Here is an 18,671-nt window from a genome sequence, read left to right on the forward strand (position 1 = left end):
GACTCAGTATCTGAAATCCGGCAAGCTTAGTCAAAGAATGAAACATTTAAAGAGGTCAAAAAACAACCGCACCTTTGAAGCGCCGTCTTAGTTAGTCACACGTTCCTGTGCGGAGTAAGGATCTAGGAAGCTTTATAGGGAATTCCACATAAGGCCATAACCCAATCCAGCCCAAAGAGAAGCTCAAATCATTAAGTCTTCGCTCCGACTTAACTGGGGGGCTTCGGCCAGCACAAAGCTGAAGATGCATCTGACCTTTGCACCTTTCTATGCTCCTGACTGAGCACAGCTCGCTAATGTAGCCTCTTAGGAAAACAACAATGCACAAAAATCCCACACAGAAGATTCTGGGATGGCATTTTACAGTTGCTAATTTTACAATATTACCAACCCCAAGCTCTTCTGTGATACTAATGAGCAAAGAACTAACGTAATACAAATTCTGCAGACTAAAAGATAATTGGTTAAATCTCAGCCCGGGCCTGGGAGTTGCAGCCCATTAAATATTGTCATGCTGTTCCTGCTTTGTCATGCATCATCAGGGTAGCTCTTGCCCTTTCTTTAAATAAGGGCCATATTCAACTCAAACTGCTGCAGGACAGTTCCTTTGAACAATGCATCCAAGGGAGAAAGTGGGGGTGAAATATATATATATATATTAGCACATACACTAAAATCACCTTTAGACTAGATGGCTGACCTTTTACTGTGAACTAAGCATGGGGAGGAAATCACTGCATGTCACTAGCAGAGGTTTGGGAGTGTCTCCCCCCCCACCAAGTCACAGTAAGATCCTTGACTGTTGGAAAAAGCCTCATGAAGGTTTACCATAAAATATAAAGGCCACCACAGTTAAATATAGGGCATTTTTTGCCAATTAAACTGCACAAATAAAAGCTCCAGCTACCCCCTCTGTATTCACTTAAAATTGTTTTTCTCCATTTCGCCATCATTTCAATTGCTTCTTACCAATGTATTGCAAAATGCTATCCCGTCATTATGCAGCATTGAAGAATTAATGACTATTCATAGGATGTTAAAATGGCATGGCTGAAGTAAAATGTGACAAACTTGGGAGCTCAAGTCTGAAAAAAGGAACACCAGCCCAAGCGATGGGTTTAAGAGTTTTGAATATTTGCAACAAAGCAGCTCATTGAGCTTAAGGAAAGCAAGGAAAGAGTAGCTGAAACAGGAGAAAAGAGGGTTTATGAAATAAAAGCTAAGACAAGGAACACATCCAGACAACAGATTTGGAGTACTGTTTTAATTTACACATCCTTTTCAAAGAAAAAGGGCGAAAACCAGATTTGTTCTTTTTAGTTAGGCACCTGCTAACCATCCAAAAAGCAAATAATCATGATCAGAAAGAAGCCTTGCCCAGTCAGTCTCTGCTGGGCTGGTACAATTATCAGTGCAGTTACTTGAGGAACTGTTTGTTAATATATTAGGAATGTATATTATTTTTAACCCTATGATCAGGATCAAGGACCAGATCTATGCAGCCACAAGAACACCAGTAAGGTACAGGAATGGAAAACAGAAGCTTTGGCAAAAATGTGTGCTCAAGTCTGCCTTTATTGAGCCAAGCTGAACAGGAGAAATCACCTACTTTGTTCAGAGTGAAAAAATGAATTTTGTTTTGCAAACTGGATCAAAATTAAGTGGGACACGCACATAAGGTCCACCCTAACACACAAACACAGCATTTTCAGAAATGTCAATAACTATGTTTGCATGCTCCTACTACAGGTCTGTATTTGCTGAGAATGGGTCCAGTGCACGACTGTTTAACAGGATGGGTTCCACACTCAGAGGGAAGACAGACACAAGACAGAAGTAAGTGTCTCTGGTGCTTAAGCTAGAACACAAAGTCTCTAATGCATACTTCTTTCTACCAGAGCGCAAGCCGATTTAAACATTCGAGAGTCAGATGTATCCTTTGATGCAAAGTCTCCTATTAGTCAGTCAAGGTACTGACTAGTCAGTAGAGAGCTCTTACAGCTAGAACAAATTCCAATCAAAAAGAACGATGTCTGTGTCGAGAACAAAGACGAGCCCAATGGAGAGCAACTCAATGTAATCTGCTGAGTATGACTTCACATGAGATGACAGATGATATCTTAAGGACTTAAGGATCAAAGAACTTCTTATGAAAAGCTTTAGAAATGGGATTCAGTTTATGTGCAACATAGCTGAAGTCTTAGGTATGAAGACAACAGAGGTTACTGCTGTAGTCAAAAAGAAACTTAACAGCTACCTTCTAAACATTTCAGTAAACTTTCAGGAAATAAGTCACCAGAGAAGAGAAGATAAATAGGGAGACACGCTTGTCAATTCTTTAGAAGCCCCAAACTTTCACAGCTTCTGATATAAGCAAACAATGACTATATAATACTTTATAATCAGGGGTTTTAAGTTGCTCCATTTTGACACCAGAAGTTATTTGCTGTTCCACAGCTCAGCATAAACCAAGCTTTACCCCAGCCCCACAAGAGTTCAGTATTGAATGGAAGTTCAGCAACCAGGTCCTAATGCAGTACTGTAACCACTAAGTCCCATGTGGAAATCCGGCCAGTTTGGGGCTCTCCAGTCAGCACCTGCATTTTGAGAGTGTGGTAAGCAGAAATATTTTCTGAACCCCCCCAGAAGGAAGAAAATTTAAGCTGTGTAGCCAGAAAGACAGTCTTGGATATCCAAACAGGGCCAGGGTTTTAATTAACCTGCTGTCAGCAGGAAGTTAAGCATACTGTCTTGCACTTAGACAGTGAAGTCCAGCACTACCTTGACTTCGGAGAAGCAGACAAAATTATGTCAGCGTCATGGGTCCAATGCCTCCTGGAATTATTTGCAGGTTATAATAGTTTTTGCCCCTATACTATTCATAATTGAGGATCACAGTCTATCCCTAAGCATTCCCTGAGGTTTGTTCAGAATCAGACTCAGAACTACTTAAAGACAGCTAACACCTAAAAAAAAAAATAGGGCAACACACAATTTTTACTAATGCTAAACTTATTGTGCATGAAGAACTGGCAAGATAGCCCACTTGAGTGAAAGCATTTAGGAAGTACTGTGAAATTGCAAATGCACAGATCTAATTTTTCAAATCACTTGGCTTGCTGTGAAGCAAGGAAAAAAGACAATTCAAGTGAGTGAGCACATGAAAAAAAGCTATAAAAATATAAATTAGCTATGTGTAGGAGATTAAGGTAAAAAAATTAACTAGACCAGCGGGACAATTAATAGGTCCATTGGTCCATATAATATTTTTCATTTGTAGTTCATATCTTCCCCAGTCAGTGAAAACTTCAAATGGCAAATGAAGTACCACAACTATTAAATCTTACACATTTAAGAAAAAAATTGCCAAGGAATACTGAAATCCCAGGACTGCTTTCTGACAAAAGAGGTAGTTCTCATCAGTATTCGCTTGGTCCAAGATATGTAGCTGCTTCATACTAGTACATTAAGAAGTTACTGTATGTATGTATTAGCATGCAAGAAGAAAAAAACTAGCCTGAAAGACATTTGCAATAGACATACTTGATTGGTCTGTGAACATCACCATCTAAAACTGAAACTGCGGAGTCTCAGCTTTCTGATGGCTGTATATCTTCCATCCCTCTGCAGACCAGCAGATCTTACCTGCCTTGAGATCTACAGTTAGTAAACATTGTACATTTTTTAAAAAAATTTCATCTGCACAATTGAGTATCATACCAAATTTTAAAACTACTGCTCTAAGCAGGCTATTCGACACAAGCTCTGTTTTTATTCCAGTAGATTAACTCTCCAACATGCAAGGGACATTAAGACACAAAACAGCAGCAAGACATCAGTCACTTGTGGGGTTTCATGCTATACATTTCAGTGTCCCACATAACACTTGAATACATTTATCATGTTCACAATTTACTCAGCTAAAGGAAAAGACTTTAAGAAACCACAGTGAACTAATCAAACTTTCCTCCCTGTCCCCATGAGGTAATGAAGAATCACTTTAATATGCAGGATAAAGGCGTCCCTCTCCTGAGCTGAAAGTTAGTTCACTGAGAGCCTGAAGAGCCCACAAAAAGACTAGGAAGAGTTTCATACACATTAAAAAAGGCAAAGTAAAATTAGACAAATTTATCAGTTTAGCAAAATTGCTTTGCTATAGTCTTAGCTCACACGCTGCATACCTCTAAAGTTAAGGCACTCCAAGAATATTCCTAAAGAAAATAAACCTTTGAGAAGAGATGCAAGTTCTACTCATCACTGCTCAATTTCTGCTTTACAGATTCTAGAGCAATAATGTGAAGGTGAGCAGATCCTGCATTAAGTATAAAGAGGCCAATTATAACTAGTCATACTAAAAAGAACTATAATTGCATCAGCTTAAGCTATAATCTTATTCTCGTGTCCTGTTTTAAAAACTGTTATCTGCAAGACACAGGGATCTAGGGAAAAAAGTCCCTGAAGAAAAGCAAGCTTCTTGTCAGATGTGACTTCATTACAAGGGTACTTGCATACGCTAGAAAAAAATTTAAACCTTCTACATTAAAGAAGGTTCAAATCCACTTACCTAGACAAATGCAGTCACTTGAATTAGGACTACAACTACCAGAGGCAGTGGCAGAAAAAACCTGTAGGATTTGCAAAGTCATGGTCCAGGGAAAGATCATGGCACAATTCATTGCTGGAAGTTAGCAGGACACAGGAAGGAAGGGAAGCACAAGACATTCTTGAAGTCTCAGACACACTGTTCTTGTTTCTTGGTAGTGTTTGGAGGAGGTCAGTAAAGTCTTACTATTCAAGCCTGAACACTTTGCTTGTACATTCCTTTCTCTGTCTCTAATGCTATATAAAAATAGGGAAAAAACCACCAAACCTTTCCATCATCATTTCAATAGTAACATGCACAGCAGCATTTCAGCCAGACACAGAGAGCCTACCAAAGATCTGGAAGCCTCATTTTTTCCAAGGGGGACATACAGGACTGGATTTTTGCCAAAGCACCTGCGGCTCCTTTTGCCAGACAAATAAAACAAGATTAAAAGCAGATAAATTTGCTCCCTAAAAATACATATACATTTATTAACACCACACACTCCAAGTACCCTGGAGATTAAGTCAAGAACCAAACATACTCAGAAGTGAGTTAGAAGCCATTTTTGATACTTAGAGGTACAAGAGGTAGCTAATTGTCAAGTTGTGACATACTCTTTGTCACATTGTTTTAATATACAACTGAACATTACCTGTATTCAGTGAAAAGCTCAGCCAGAGTTTAAGGATTACATAAATCTCTTTCTCCATGATTAAAAAGCTTCTGTTTCAACAGAAAGTCATGTTTACTCATGTAGAATGAGCTGAAAGAGGTTCAGCTTCATCTCAGTTTGCGTGAACAGACGCAGCAGACACTAAGGTTAATAATAGTCCTGAAAATTCCACTGTTGGCATTTGGAGTCTCTGCTGTGCAAATCTACCAGTGCTTAAGTCCTTTCGAAACCTTGCATCAAAGCCGTTGGCCGTGCTACACTTTCAAATACTAGATAGACAAGTGATAAGTGTCACGCAACCAGATCCCAATATTCAAGTGGCTTGAAAATTAGTTTCTGAAGCTGTCAGCTTTTCAAGGTGTAATGCGCTGGTCTTTGCTGTTCGAGAACAAAGAGAAGATGAACAATTGATCCTTGTTTTACTTTTTCATGATAAAGTTTTGTCAGCTTGTTTTGGTTTTTGTTTTGTTTTAAACTCCAGTGTATTCAAGATTAGGACTGTTTTTGAAAACCCTATGTTTTTCCACACAGTGCCTTAATTCTGTTAAGCTTCAAGTGCAAATATTGAGAGCTGAAGTGATTACACTGAACTTGTTTATGCTTCTTTATGCAGCTGTAAGGAAATTCATGTCATGCAAGACTTCATCCTATCATGTTACTATATACACACACCTGTTGACAACATGCATTGAACTCAAATTGTACTCACACAGGCCCTGGCACAACAGCAATACAACACCAAAAAACACATTTAGCATCTGAAATACTAATAGCCTGCGGGGTTATTCATAGACGAACAGATTCTTCAGCACCTCCTATACACAAATGCCAAAATCTTCAGGAGGCATAACTGTGTAGAAGATTCAAATGAAAATATTTCTAAGCTGCTTTTTTTTTTAATTAAAAAGTGTAGCAAGCATTAGTGCTTTGATCCATAATGGAAAAAATATAACACACTCCCCAGATCTCAGCCTGAGTCTATGCCATTTGTGAAGGTAGAAGAGACTGGACCGAAACACCTTCTGCTAGTTAAGTAGTGTAGTAAAAGTAAAGAGGCAAGAAAGAGCTGTAGCAGTTCAAAACTCATCTAGCTCAGCATCTTTGATCTGACAGTAGCTATAGCAAGATGCCAACAGAGAAGTTTAAGAATACGGTAAGCATATTTTGTTACTCTCCTAGTACAGTCTCCAATACTCCATCTATCTATGACTTTGAGGTCTTCAGAAAAGCTTAGGACAAAGCAAAATGGAAAGGAAACACCTACCTGGAAAAGGGGGATACAAGTACAGTAGAGCATACATTTTAACACCCACCCCCTCACTTCAAATAAATCACATTTATTACTAGCTTTGCTTCATATTTACTTAATATACACCCTGGAAGTTGTAGCTGTAGCTGATTCCACAGCTAAAACTACATCCCACATCTACTTACACTGCATCACGGGAAGCACCATGCAAGAGCAGCAGCTCAACAATGCTCACGTGCCCATTCTTGGCAGCATCATGAAGCGGCGAGTCATTCTGATACCCTGTAGTATTCACTAACGCTTTGTATTGTAGCAACAGCTCCACCACTTCTTTGTGCCCATGATTACACGCCTCGTGCTAGTTGGGTAAATCCATAAGTAGTAAAGAGAGAAAAAAACTCAGGTGAAACGGAATGCAGAGGAAGGACCTCTGTCATGCCAGTTAACACATTCATTTTCAAACACCCCTCTAGACAGTCGGGGAAGACAATGCAAGGATACATTCCTGACATGAATTAACCTTGGAACCCAGCGCTAATAAAAAGCACAGAGAAGAACTGAACAAAGGCCAATTGTGTGCAAATTATCTACAGGGAAAAGCCCCCCAGATTACACATTGTCAAGAGTATTCTTCAGGAGGGGAAGAAGTCATAGTTCAAAAGAACCTTTTGTTTATTTTCTATAATTCAAGTGAACAATTTTTTCATTCAACTTGATACATTTCCAAAATGGTTAAAACCTCTGAGGACATGAAGAACCCATAAAATATACACGTTTTCTGCAATTGATCCTTTTCTAGTTATCAAAGTTACACTTTCTGCACTTGCAGAATCGCAGGCTGACAGATTTCTCTGCATGCCTTACCCCAGCAAAGGAGAGCTGGATTTGGGCAGGTCAGTAGTTGCTAATAAATTAAACTTGTTTATCGTTACTTCTTCACTTTGCCTAATTCTTTGTCACCCAAATGCATGTAAAGGGAACTAAGATACAAGAGAGGAAAGCAGGGATGAAATGAAAAAGACACATGACAAAAAAGTCTTCTACACTCACCAGTGGTGTCCAGCCAGCATTATCTTTAACATTGGGATCTGCCCCATTTTTCAGCATCTGTTCAACAGCTGCTACGTCACCCTACATAAGAAAAACACCCACAGTTCTTAACAAGTAATGAAGAAGATACACAAAGACAACAACAACAAGAGACACAGAATTACAAACTTATCTGCAATAAAAAAGTAATGATGCAAGTCTTCCATTTAGATATTGTCAGGATAACAAAAACTCAACTGGTTTGGAGATCATGGTTTATCATTACTGCTCATTTAGAAGCACCTACACATTTTACACAAATACATACTTTTAGATAAATATGATGCACGTAACAGACTTAGAATAAATGGACAAGTTTGTGTTGATTGCAATCTGTCCACGAGAGTCAACTGCAAGGATTAAAGTCTGAAACATTTATTCAGAATTTCCTTGTCCTTCAGACTGGATTTTTTTCAAACTAATCTAAATAACTGGCTAGAAACATGCATGAGCGAAACAGATTAATAAGCCTGACAAGCTTCTATAAATTCTTTTCCCACAAGTCAAAAGGAAAAGAGAGTTTTACTAACACTGTGATTACTACTCATGTCAAATCTCTCTAACAGTTATTCTACCAAAATAGTTTTCATTTGCTTTTTGGAAAAACACTATATTCAGTTTTTACTATAAGCAAGGAAACTGAGGCGATTATGGGAAGAAAGAGGCTGAGTAGAGACAGCAAAGGAAGCAACTGGGCAAAATTTGTGAATCAGAGGTTTTGATACTCTTAAAAGGCAAGTTTAAGAGAGGAATTTGGTAATAAGTTTGAAGCATATACAGATGCAGCTATAAATAAGCGAGGAGAAGCCTCCTGCAGAAGCTGAGGCAAGGAAATCTCTGCAGTGCAGGCAGTCTTAAAAGCAGGTGGGAAAAGTAACCCAAAGAGACTGAAGGCAAACAGACTCTGACTCCTTTCACAGCACCATCCACACCCCAGTGTGTTGGTACTCAAAACTCTCTTTGTGCAATGTCAGCCAGATCCTGCTTCCAGCATTTGTTACTACAGTGCAGCAATTGCAAAGGAAGAGGTGCCATGAATTCTGTTCCAAAAATTTTGCTGCAGTGCCAGGAACCCTCCACAGCTGCAGGTACACAGCTAATGGGGCCAGGCTGTCCCATGCCTCCCAGCATCAGGTATTACCCCTCATGCCACAGCAACACCTGCACTATTACAGATTAGGAGCAGTTACGCACCATTTCTCAGCTGACAGGTTAACAGGGAAGGAAGAGATGGCCAAGTGTCATCTAATGACCAAAACTACCTACATAATGCAAACTTTTCAAAGGTTGAACTAGCATAATAGGCCTCAAGTTTCTGTACGGCTTGCCACCAATCGCAATATGCCTTTTTTTTTTTTAGGATATCCCCCCTGCAACCAAGCAGTTCAAGACGACCACTAGCACCTTCCCTATACCAGGGTATTGTGATGCCCAGTGAAGACACTAATATACAAACTGGTATCTAGCTCTTGCCCTTGTCCAGACTTGCAATATAGAAATACTAGGACCTGGAGCAGGGGGGAAGAGAAGTTTAACCCATGATATACAGAAAGTTCAATGCCCATAAAGTAGTGGCAAGTCAAGGAATTCCTCACTGTTAATCCACAGCATACCTTAGAAAGAGTGAGAGAATATAAAATTAAGCTTTAAGTACAAGAAAAAATAAACTTAATGTCATTTTTTTGTTATCAAGGAACACTCTGGAAAAACAAAATAGCTTTAATCTTTACTCTTTGGTTAGAGAAATTAAGACAGACTCTGCTCAGCAGAAATAAATCTGGCAAGCAACAATTGGAAACTCAAAATTCACCAAAAAATGCTAAGAATCAGTGGCTTTACAGAATCAGGCAAATACATACATCAGAGATAAATCTAATGTATTGTATTAACAACCTAGGTGTCCCACCAAAATGTTACCTTTCAAAGCAATTAAAGAACATGCTGATGTTAGAATACTTTCTGGTTGCAAGGTAACAGGCATGCATCAAATCTGAAGAGTTATTCAGAGGCAGCTAAGACAGTGCTCAGCATTAAATCTTTTTCTACAGAGAGAAGATACAATTATCTGTAATGAGTGAGATCTGAGCTTATCATTTAAAGTTAAGTTTGCAAACATGTACAGCAAGGGTTTGACATTTCAAGAGTACTCCTTTAAAGCTAATCATAGCTAGTAATTTGTGTGGGCATTAGGTAGTACCAGCTTTTCAGAACAGTTATGTGAATGTCAATTTGTAAAACATTACTGCAGTTTTACCAGAGGAAATGTTGCTGATGTGGACACCAGTACTGACAACATCCAGAGAATGAAATCCAAGTCTAAGTCAAAATTAGAAGACTGGTGTTTTGCTGTTTACGAAGAAAAAAATATTGTCATCACCTCAGGTGTAAATGGAACCTGCTCCCTGCAGCTGACACCTAGCAATGAGTGTGACAGAAAGGGAGGGGAAGCTGTCATGCCAGTTGTACTGTGCAATGGCTGGATGGGTCTGTCAACTGGGGCTACAACAGATACGTTAATAAAACTGTTTGTAGCTAGAACATGCCTTTCGTCCCCTCAGACACTCGTCAGCCAGTTACTATATAGTGAATATTTAGTTTGAAAAAGAGAGGAAGATGACATTTCAAGCAGATCCTTAGCAGACACATGTTAAGGTCCCTCCTGCAATTAACATATTGACCAGTTCTATCAGAGTTGATGGAATTACTCACACATTTAAAAGTTAATGCTTTGCTCAACTCTAAACAAGAAAGGCTAAACACCTGGTAGGGGCAAGCCCCAACCACAAATATATCACATGTCTTTCCCCAACAAGAAAGAAAGAAGAAACTACATCCTATTACCCACCTATTGCTTTGAGATTACTAATTCAAACAAGCTTCATGAAGTTGTGCTTTGACTAGTATTGAAATAGACTTTGTACATTTAGCCCCTTGAGTTTACTTAATCTAGCAATGCCAGCATAAAATCACCAGTCCCAAACAGAGTCATAACCATACCAGATGATAGTAGGAGGGGCCCTCACAACTTGTCTTACCAGCCAGTAGCAACAGCAGAGTAGAAACATAATTGGAGATACTACTTGTTCAGAAGTAGAGAACAGGACAAACACCAGGTAGAAAAACACTAACATTAACAATTCACAGGGAAGTGTTTATTTTTAAATCTCATTATCAACAAAGGATTACAACCAGCTTCTGAAGAGGCAGAAAATACCACAGAATGTAAAATTATCCTCTCGGAAGAAACAAAGCAAAGGAGATTTTAAGCTCATAACCAAGCTTATGTATAGTGACACCACAATAACACAATGGGTTTGCTCTTCCTCTGCTGCAGCTTAAGGGAGCACTGAAAACCGTAGAAGCAAGAAAGGCATTGGGGCCATCTGTTGGCAGATCTTGAAGACAGCATTAGCTAACACAGAGAAAGGTATTTACACAGCTTTACAAACACTTCCCTCCCAATGAGAATTTAGTTCCTGCAGATACAGATGGCATAAACCCAGAAAATCATCCTCACTAGGCTGAGACAAGGCTTTTTCTTTGGTTTTTTGTTTTTTTTTGTTTTTTTTCCCCAAGCTAATTGTGTCATGATGTAATACAGGCAGATGGTTAAGAACTGCAAGTGTTCTTAGCCCTATTTTCTAGGTGTTGGGGGGGGTTCCCATTTCACCCATTACTATTTCCATTAACTGTAGTTATTTTCCACTCAAAAGTCACATTTAAATTATTAAGTTAATGGAAATGTATTCTACCAGTTCAAAAAAAAGACAGACCCAAGGAGTTAAGGCACTACATGAAAATGAAGCTAAAAACCTGTACCACACCAACCAACCATTTCTCCCTTTATTTGCAAAGGTAACCAAGTGACTTAAAGCTTTAAAAAGTCAAACAAATGAAGAAAAAAACCCCACCCCTTTCAAATCCAAATACATTTGCTTGTTTAAGTTATGACAGAGAGGAGGAAAAAGGCTATTTACAACTCTAAGTGGTCAAAGAGGGCAAAAAAGAATTGCAGAGTGCTTATAATAATTGTGAACACTCCAACCAACTCTTTCCAGGAACCAGCAGGTTTCTCACTTCAAATTTCTCTACATGTCTACCCAGCAGACCATTTGTTAGCTAACAAGAATACAAGTAGCTATGCTTAACCTTTAACGAAGAAAATATGCAAGAAGTTTAACTCACCTCAGGAACAAGAGAAGTAACAACCAAGCATTATCAAAAAAGAAATGGCAATTTGTTTCTAAGCTTTCAAACCAGCACTTGGGAAGATGGATTGCTTTGACTCATGGCCAACTTTCATATTCTTAAATTCTACATTTTAACACATTCCACCATTTCATATTTGTCTAAGCTACCTGCTGGATACTACCCATAATCAGGAGCCTGCTTACCATTCCAGTACCTCTTGGCTTTAACATTAGCAAGTCAACATCAAACTCCAACTTCAAAGAAGTCTCAGGTAATACACCTGCATCTGAGTCATCCTGCTAGTTTTTGCCAGCAGACCTCATTTCTCCAAGGAAATGGGCATTATACGCAGAGCTAAGTCGCCTGCCACACAAAATCACAAGGTCTGGACAAAAATATCTTGGACCAATGGATGCATTCATTCACAGTGAAGCAGCTGGCAGGAACGATGTTGTCCATGCACTGCCTTTTGCTCAGGGGTGGCTGGGAGTGTCCGACTGCACAGCAGCAAAACTCCCCTTTTGTACCTAAAGGCTCAAGAGGAAAGGCAGGAAAGTAGATGTTCCTCCCATAGACATGTGTGACCCAACACTCAACCGTGACACATACCCATCTGGTACCAAAAGCAAGGAACTGCACAGCTGACTAGGTCAGAGACACCTGAAAAAGGATCTAAAAGGTAGTCTGATGCTGGCCATCACATGCTCACAAAACCACAAAAATCTTCTTTCACTATTCCCGATGTGTCATTAACTGGTAACAAAGCAATAAAAAGGAAGAACAGTCTCACAGGCTTGGAAGGAACTATTAATTGTTATTACACTGTTAAGTATAATGAATATGAAGAGTCCAGCACAGCAGGCTAGCCATAGGTGAAGCCTTTAAGGCAGCCCTCCTGGTCAACTGTCAAAACTAAAGGGTGCCTGGAGCAGAAGGTAACCAAATCTGGGTCCCAATGCTCCTTCTCTCTTTCTTCAGACTAAGCAGATGCTCCGCACGGGCAATCTTAACAGGAGGAACTACTTGCTTTTGACTTGAAGCACAAAAAGTCAAAACCTTTTCCCAACTACCCCCCATCCACTCCTTTGGAACAGTGTGGCTGTTGCCACAGTCCTCTTATTCTGTTGCACTGCAGTTTGCTAATCCTCTTCCTGGAACCCACAGTGGCAGCGATTCTACACGGAACTACCTCATCATCTCCCTTGTCAATGCAGAAGAAACACAGGCACAACCAAGACCTGAAATAACATACCAAGAAACCATGATTTTCTTCTCTCTGTAGTAGATTCAAGACTCTGTACCAACTAGTTAGTAATACTGTGCCGCACCTAATTGCCACATAAGAGCTAGTTGTGTGAACAACTCATTACTTTACTGTAAAAACACTCCTGTGTGGCAGGGCTGTTGATTGGGCAATTTCCCACCAGTATTAGGAGTGCCATAGGTCACATTTTGTATTTTAATTAATTGGAATTTTTACCTTTAACTATGGAGGAAGATAAACATAACTGCTGTTTGCTATGGGAAGCGCCACATTTATTTTAATTTATTAGTTTTAACTCAGCACTAAGTTCCTCCACACTAGAACCTTTCTTGAGAACCATTTTGATTTCAGTAGTAACTAGTAGTAGTAAACAGGGACAGTCCCTCAGAATCATTTGAAACAGCACAATACACTTAATTTTAATGCCCAAAAGTGTTGTTTATTATCTCTTTTAAATAAGAAAAAACAGAGAACTCAATTAGCTTTAATTAAATTCAGGGTATTAGGCCCTAACAGTTAATGAAAATAATACAGATTTTTATAATTAATGAAGTCCCACAGAATTAGACATTATTTCACTTTGAGAGGAGGGTGGCAGCTACAAGTCTCTTTCCAATTGCACACATAGAAAACATTACTGGTTGTGGAAAGAACATAAAAAAATCACCCATGAAATAAAACAAAGAAACAGAAAAAGTGACAGAGCTATTTTGAAAAAAGCACAATGAGACTATACATACAGTATAAATAGTATAAAGCCTAGTATTTTCAAGACCAGCTTCTTTGAGAAAACACATTTATCAGTTCTATAGCACGGTTCCTACAGCTTAGAGGAATGATCTAAAAACATGCAAGTTAGGTGGAAGATACTTGCATGCAAAAACATGGTTTTCTTTGCAATTGCCACACAACCCAAGCAAATTCATGGCAATTAATCACAACTATTTCTTGTTCACTGCTTCAAAGTAAAATGTTACCAAAACCCATGACCAACCAAGTCCTCACATCATGCTGGCTTGAGCAACTTAGTCTTAATCCACTTTGACATGGGCTATAGTAACTGTGCCTACATTTACTGGCTACCAGGAGATGCAGCATCTTCTTACAAATGTCATAATATACCCATGATTAAGCTATATAACAAGAAAAAAGAACACCACAAACGAAAGGAGATAATCTGTACAACCTCCTTCTACAGAAGAGGAGGTGAGGTTCAGAGACAGTAAAACAACCTTCTCAGAGTTGCACTGAAGTTTAGTAGCTGGCAACAGAGATGCATGCAAGTAAACAAAGACCACAACCAAAAGACTACTCTCCTTACTGTATTTTAGTTACCTTTAAAAGAGTGGTAACTTTGAGATCACCCTGAAACCCCACCTAGTTAAACAAGCCTTTATAATGAGCACCTCAATGCAAATGGAATGATGAACTAAAGCCACAGTAGAACTAATGAGGAACAGAAGCAATTTCCCATTTTAGCTCAATAATTATTAAATTAAAAGGACGACACCAAAATGAATTCACATACAAGACTGAAAAAAGCATTCATGTGTCTGCCCACCCCACTGCCTACCCTACAGCCGGAGGTCAGCTTTTCAGCACACTGAAATAGCCCCATCCCTTTCTCGGGCAAGGCTGTACCAATGCCAACAAGCAGTGCCAGCCACACTACTAATCCCAGAGAGCCACAACTTATTTATTCTTTTTGTCTATAGCACCAATCATTTAATTTTTACTCATTTATCTTCAAAATTCTTCGCAATGAGAAACCACATTATTGGCATATCACTGTTTACTCCAAATCTCACAATAAGTATCAGACATTGTTGGAAACCATATTGTGTGAAAACTTGTCAAGGTAGATACTAATGACTGGTTGTAAAAAAAAAAAATATTTCCTTACAAATTCCCTGAAAATCATGGAAGGATAATTTGTAAACAGTGCTTTAATAAAAGAGGAATATACAAGACTTACAATGCGAGGTAACAAGAGATCTATCCTGCAAAGCTCTTGAGTGCTGTGATGACATTTCATTTTCTCCTCCCTAATTCCATATTAATGGCATCAAGATATTTGAACTCAACTCAGCACAGATGCCACTTCCATTTAAAACGATCTCGTGCAGAGGTGGTTTATAAGAATGCCTTTGAAAGGGGACACAGTTATTTATCATGAACAGCCTTTGTCTCAACAAACAGAAGTGCTGTATAAATGTCAGGATGCTTACAGGTGAATCAGTCCTACCCATAAGCAGTTTATGAGACACACAGTATTTCTATACTACGATTTAGCACAAAGTACATTTAAATTGCCAGACTACAAACTCTTTGAAGTGACCTCTCAGAAGAGAGTTTGTGTAGTCAGACTCATCAGATGCACTTTCAACTCACCCCAGCTGCATGGAGATTTTACATAGTAATAGGGAAGGTCAGCCCTTGCAAAGAGCAAAGCCATGAAGTTCTACCACAGCAGGAACTGGCTAAGATAACAGCAAAATGACTGACAGCTGTCATTCTGAGAGTAACATTGAGCCTACATCAAAGTGAAGTCTCCTGAGAACATCCCAACTCTCTCTTAGTTCTTCCTTCTCCACTATCTGTGAGGACAGCATGCTCAGAGCATAGGGCTCAGCATGGGAATCCCAGGGTGTGGCATTTCATTCCTCTTGAGCCAACACTTAAATCAGATGGAGGATCTCAAAAATTACGAAGTAGTTCACCTCAATTAAGGTTGCATAGAGTTATCTTTATGTAGGTAATACAGATCTTGTCCTGGTTGAGTTACCAGGTCAAGTTAAACTGATCAAGATCAGCCAGTGAGATCTGAAATACCTAGCTAAACTCCTTATGACAAATTAGGGACAGTTTTCTGGCACATAAGACCAAAACATTTGAATGCTTATCACTTACTAGAACTCATAGGTATAACTGACACCATAGTACACTGAGTTTCGCAAGGATAACCATCTTTAATCATTGCAATAGTAATTTCTTTATGAAATCAGAGAATCAGGTTGGAAAGTCCCCAGTAAACCTAGATGAAAAAGACCACAAGATTAGTTTCCCCCCAGAAATAGGACATACTGAAGTAACAGCTTTCCAGGATATTTTTAACACAACTTGTCTTTTTAAACCCCTGCTTAAAGCTGAACTAGAAGATGATGGTCCTACCTTGATGGAAGCAACATGGAGCAAAGTCTCTCCTTTGTAATTTCTTCTGGCAATTGGATTACCACCAGGGGACTTCAACACAGGACTATGTGGTATTCCTGCTTGATTACAAGTCTTAGAAGTAGTTGGGGTAGAGGGAGATTTTGAAAGTGAAGGACTATTTATTGCTTGAAAGACTGCAGAGCTTCTGGTCTTCATTACAGTGTCAGTGAGTTTTGATACAGAGGAAGAAATTCGAACTGGTGTCTTGTGTTCACTCGCTGGGGAGATGGGGCAACCCTGAGGTAACTCCTCTAAGCAAACTGCCTGCCTGCCTGACTTGCCACTAATGCTCCTCTCAGTTCTTGGTCTTTTAGACTGAGAAGTAACTGGAAGTCTGGATTGCTCCCTTCCACGTTTTAAAGGTGTAGTTTCCTCTTCTACTGACAAGGATGTCTCTGTAGCACAATTTTTTTCCTTGCTGACTTGTGTAGGGCACGCAACCTCACTGTTATCTTTCTTCTCTGATGATTTTACCTGTGGTGACAGTTCTACACTTTCTGTATTTTTGCTGGAGTCCGCTTCCTTTACAGACTCCTGCTGAAGTGTCTCTTCAGGGCTATTTGGTTCCAGAGTGCACAGGACTACCGGTTGACTGCAGATGGTCACACATTTTTCCTTGGGAGTCTTATCAACTCCTCCTTTCTGCTCAGGATTGTCTAAGCTCCATGCTTTGTTAATGTCTGCTAGACGTTTCTTCTTCATCTTCTTACTCTGCCTCTGTGCTGGCTTTTTTGCTGGTTTGGAGGGCTTTTCATGAGGAGGGGAAGGAAAGAAATCATAAATTGAAGATGTGTCTTGACAAAGGTCACCACTTTTCGTCTTGGGCTGACTCTTGTTCAGGACGCATCGAATCTTCCTACTTCTTGGGCTGAACCACATTTTAATCTGTTCCTTCTTATTCTTTTGTCCAAAGTCTGAGTCAGCTGGTGCAGACTTATCTTCTGTTGACTCTAAGTGCATCAGGGAAAAGGAAAAATAATATATAGAGTACTCTTCAGTAGAAGATCACAAAGAAAAAAGATCAGAGTAACAACCGTAGAAACTGATGAAGTGTTACTAAATACAACCTATAAGTGCCTTCATTTCTTCTGAAGGGACACATGTAATGGCTTTAAAACAACTGGCAAGGTCACACACCACTCTCGAGTTCAGGGACCCCAGGGCAGCTAAAGCTATCCACTAGCTAAGTGAGCCCCCTGGTAGAGAAATCATCTCCCTCAATCATCTGGGTCCACAATGCAGCATATGCACAGAAGACTTCTGACCAGATTATAGAGAAGACACTGAGTTTTCCTTCAAAACAGGTTTAACAAAGTAGTCTGTGCATATACAAAAGAGCACAGAACAGTTTTCTAAAAAGATACTACAGTTCACCTGAAGACAAACAGGAAGAGTAGCTGCAAGCAAGTAAAAATAACATCCTTATTATGTTGAAAATTCCTGGGAAATTTTGACTGATTCCACAGATATAGCAGATGAATCAGAGGAATATGTAGAATATCTGGAAGCAATTGTGTCCTGTCATTTGACCCTTTACCCCTCGGTAGTAAATAATTCCAAGGAAGCTACACATTTCAATGATCTCAAGCATTTCTCTAAAAATATGCAATGAAGCAATTTTCTAAATCACATCATACAGCATATCACAAATCAATAACCCAGATGATGGAGGAATATCCTGTACTCCCAGTGCATGAAATAAGTTGAGAACAAGGATTATAAATGGTGTCCTCAATGGCTCTAAGAATAAGTTAAGGAGCATAAAGTGACCTCTAAGTAAGACACTAATTTAATTTAACAACAACTCTTTCAGTGCAAAAGAACTATTAACAGATTTTTTTACTGATTCCTTCTTGGAAATCTGAGTTATTTTAGGTTATTTGGACAAGTCCTCTAAAGTAAACGCACAACTCATTCTTTCTGTTGCCTCCAACCTCGGAAACTAAACTACCATTCACAAAAGTCTGGTGATTTATGGCAATCAATCACAAAAACAATATTAATTTTGCGTAGTGAGGCAAGTGTTATTACTATTATTATTGTTATTAAACAGAACTAAGATCAAGAGCAGTGTGGGGGTTTTTTTTAAACATTCTTGAAGTAAACTATACCAAGTCTCAATTATTAAAAGTGAAAGACAGCCACTCACTGAAACAATGTGTTACTTGCACTTTGCTGCATTAACTTTCTAGAGCTAATTTGTCTTCTCCACACCTTCTCTTCTATTTTCAGTGTTAGTAACTACAGCCTGTTGTTTTCCACAGCAACCTGTGACAAACTCAAGACAGCAGACAAACTAGTCCCAATCCCTTAGCCACAAAAAAAAAGTTTGAAATTTCACTTAGAACAGAACTAGTAATTCAACACCAAAATAGACACTTGCAGTTTTCTTTTAAAGCAGTAT

The 18,671-nt window shown here is 39.1% G+C and overlaps 1 protein-coding gene across 1 annotated transcript in view; it reads right to left on the reverse strand.

The window, feature by feature from the left end:
* The window catches only part of BARD1 (BRCA1 associated RING domain 1), a 43,383-nt gene that overhangs the window by 15,287 nt on the left and 9,425 nt on the right, over positions 1-18,671 (reverse strand). The window contains exons 4-6 of the mRNA XM_082001849.1: positions 16,226-17,217; positions 7,561-7,641; positions 6,696-6,868 (exon numbers count right to left, since the gene is read on the reverse strand). Coding sequence (XP_081857975.1) covers positions 6,696-6,868; positions 7,561-7,641; positions 16,226-17,217 — 1,246 coding nt within the window. The remainder of the gene's footprint in view (positions 1-6,695; positions 6,869-7,560; positions 7,642-16,225; positions 17,218-18,671) is intronic.

The sequence above is a fragment of the Phaethon aethereus genome (genome assembly GCF_964289735.1).
Source record: "Phaethon aethereus genome assembly, chromosome: 6".
Taxonomy (NCBI): Eukaryota; Metazoa; Chordata; class Aves; order Phaethontiformes; family Phaethontidae; genus Phaethon; species Phaethon aethereus.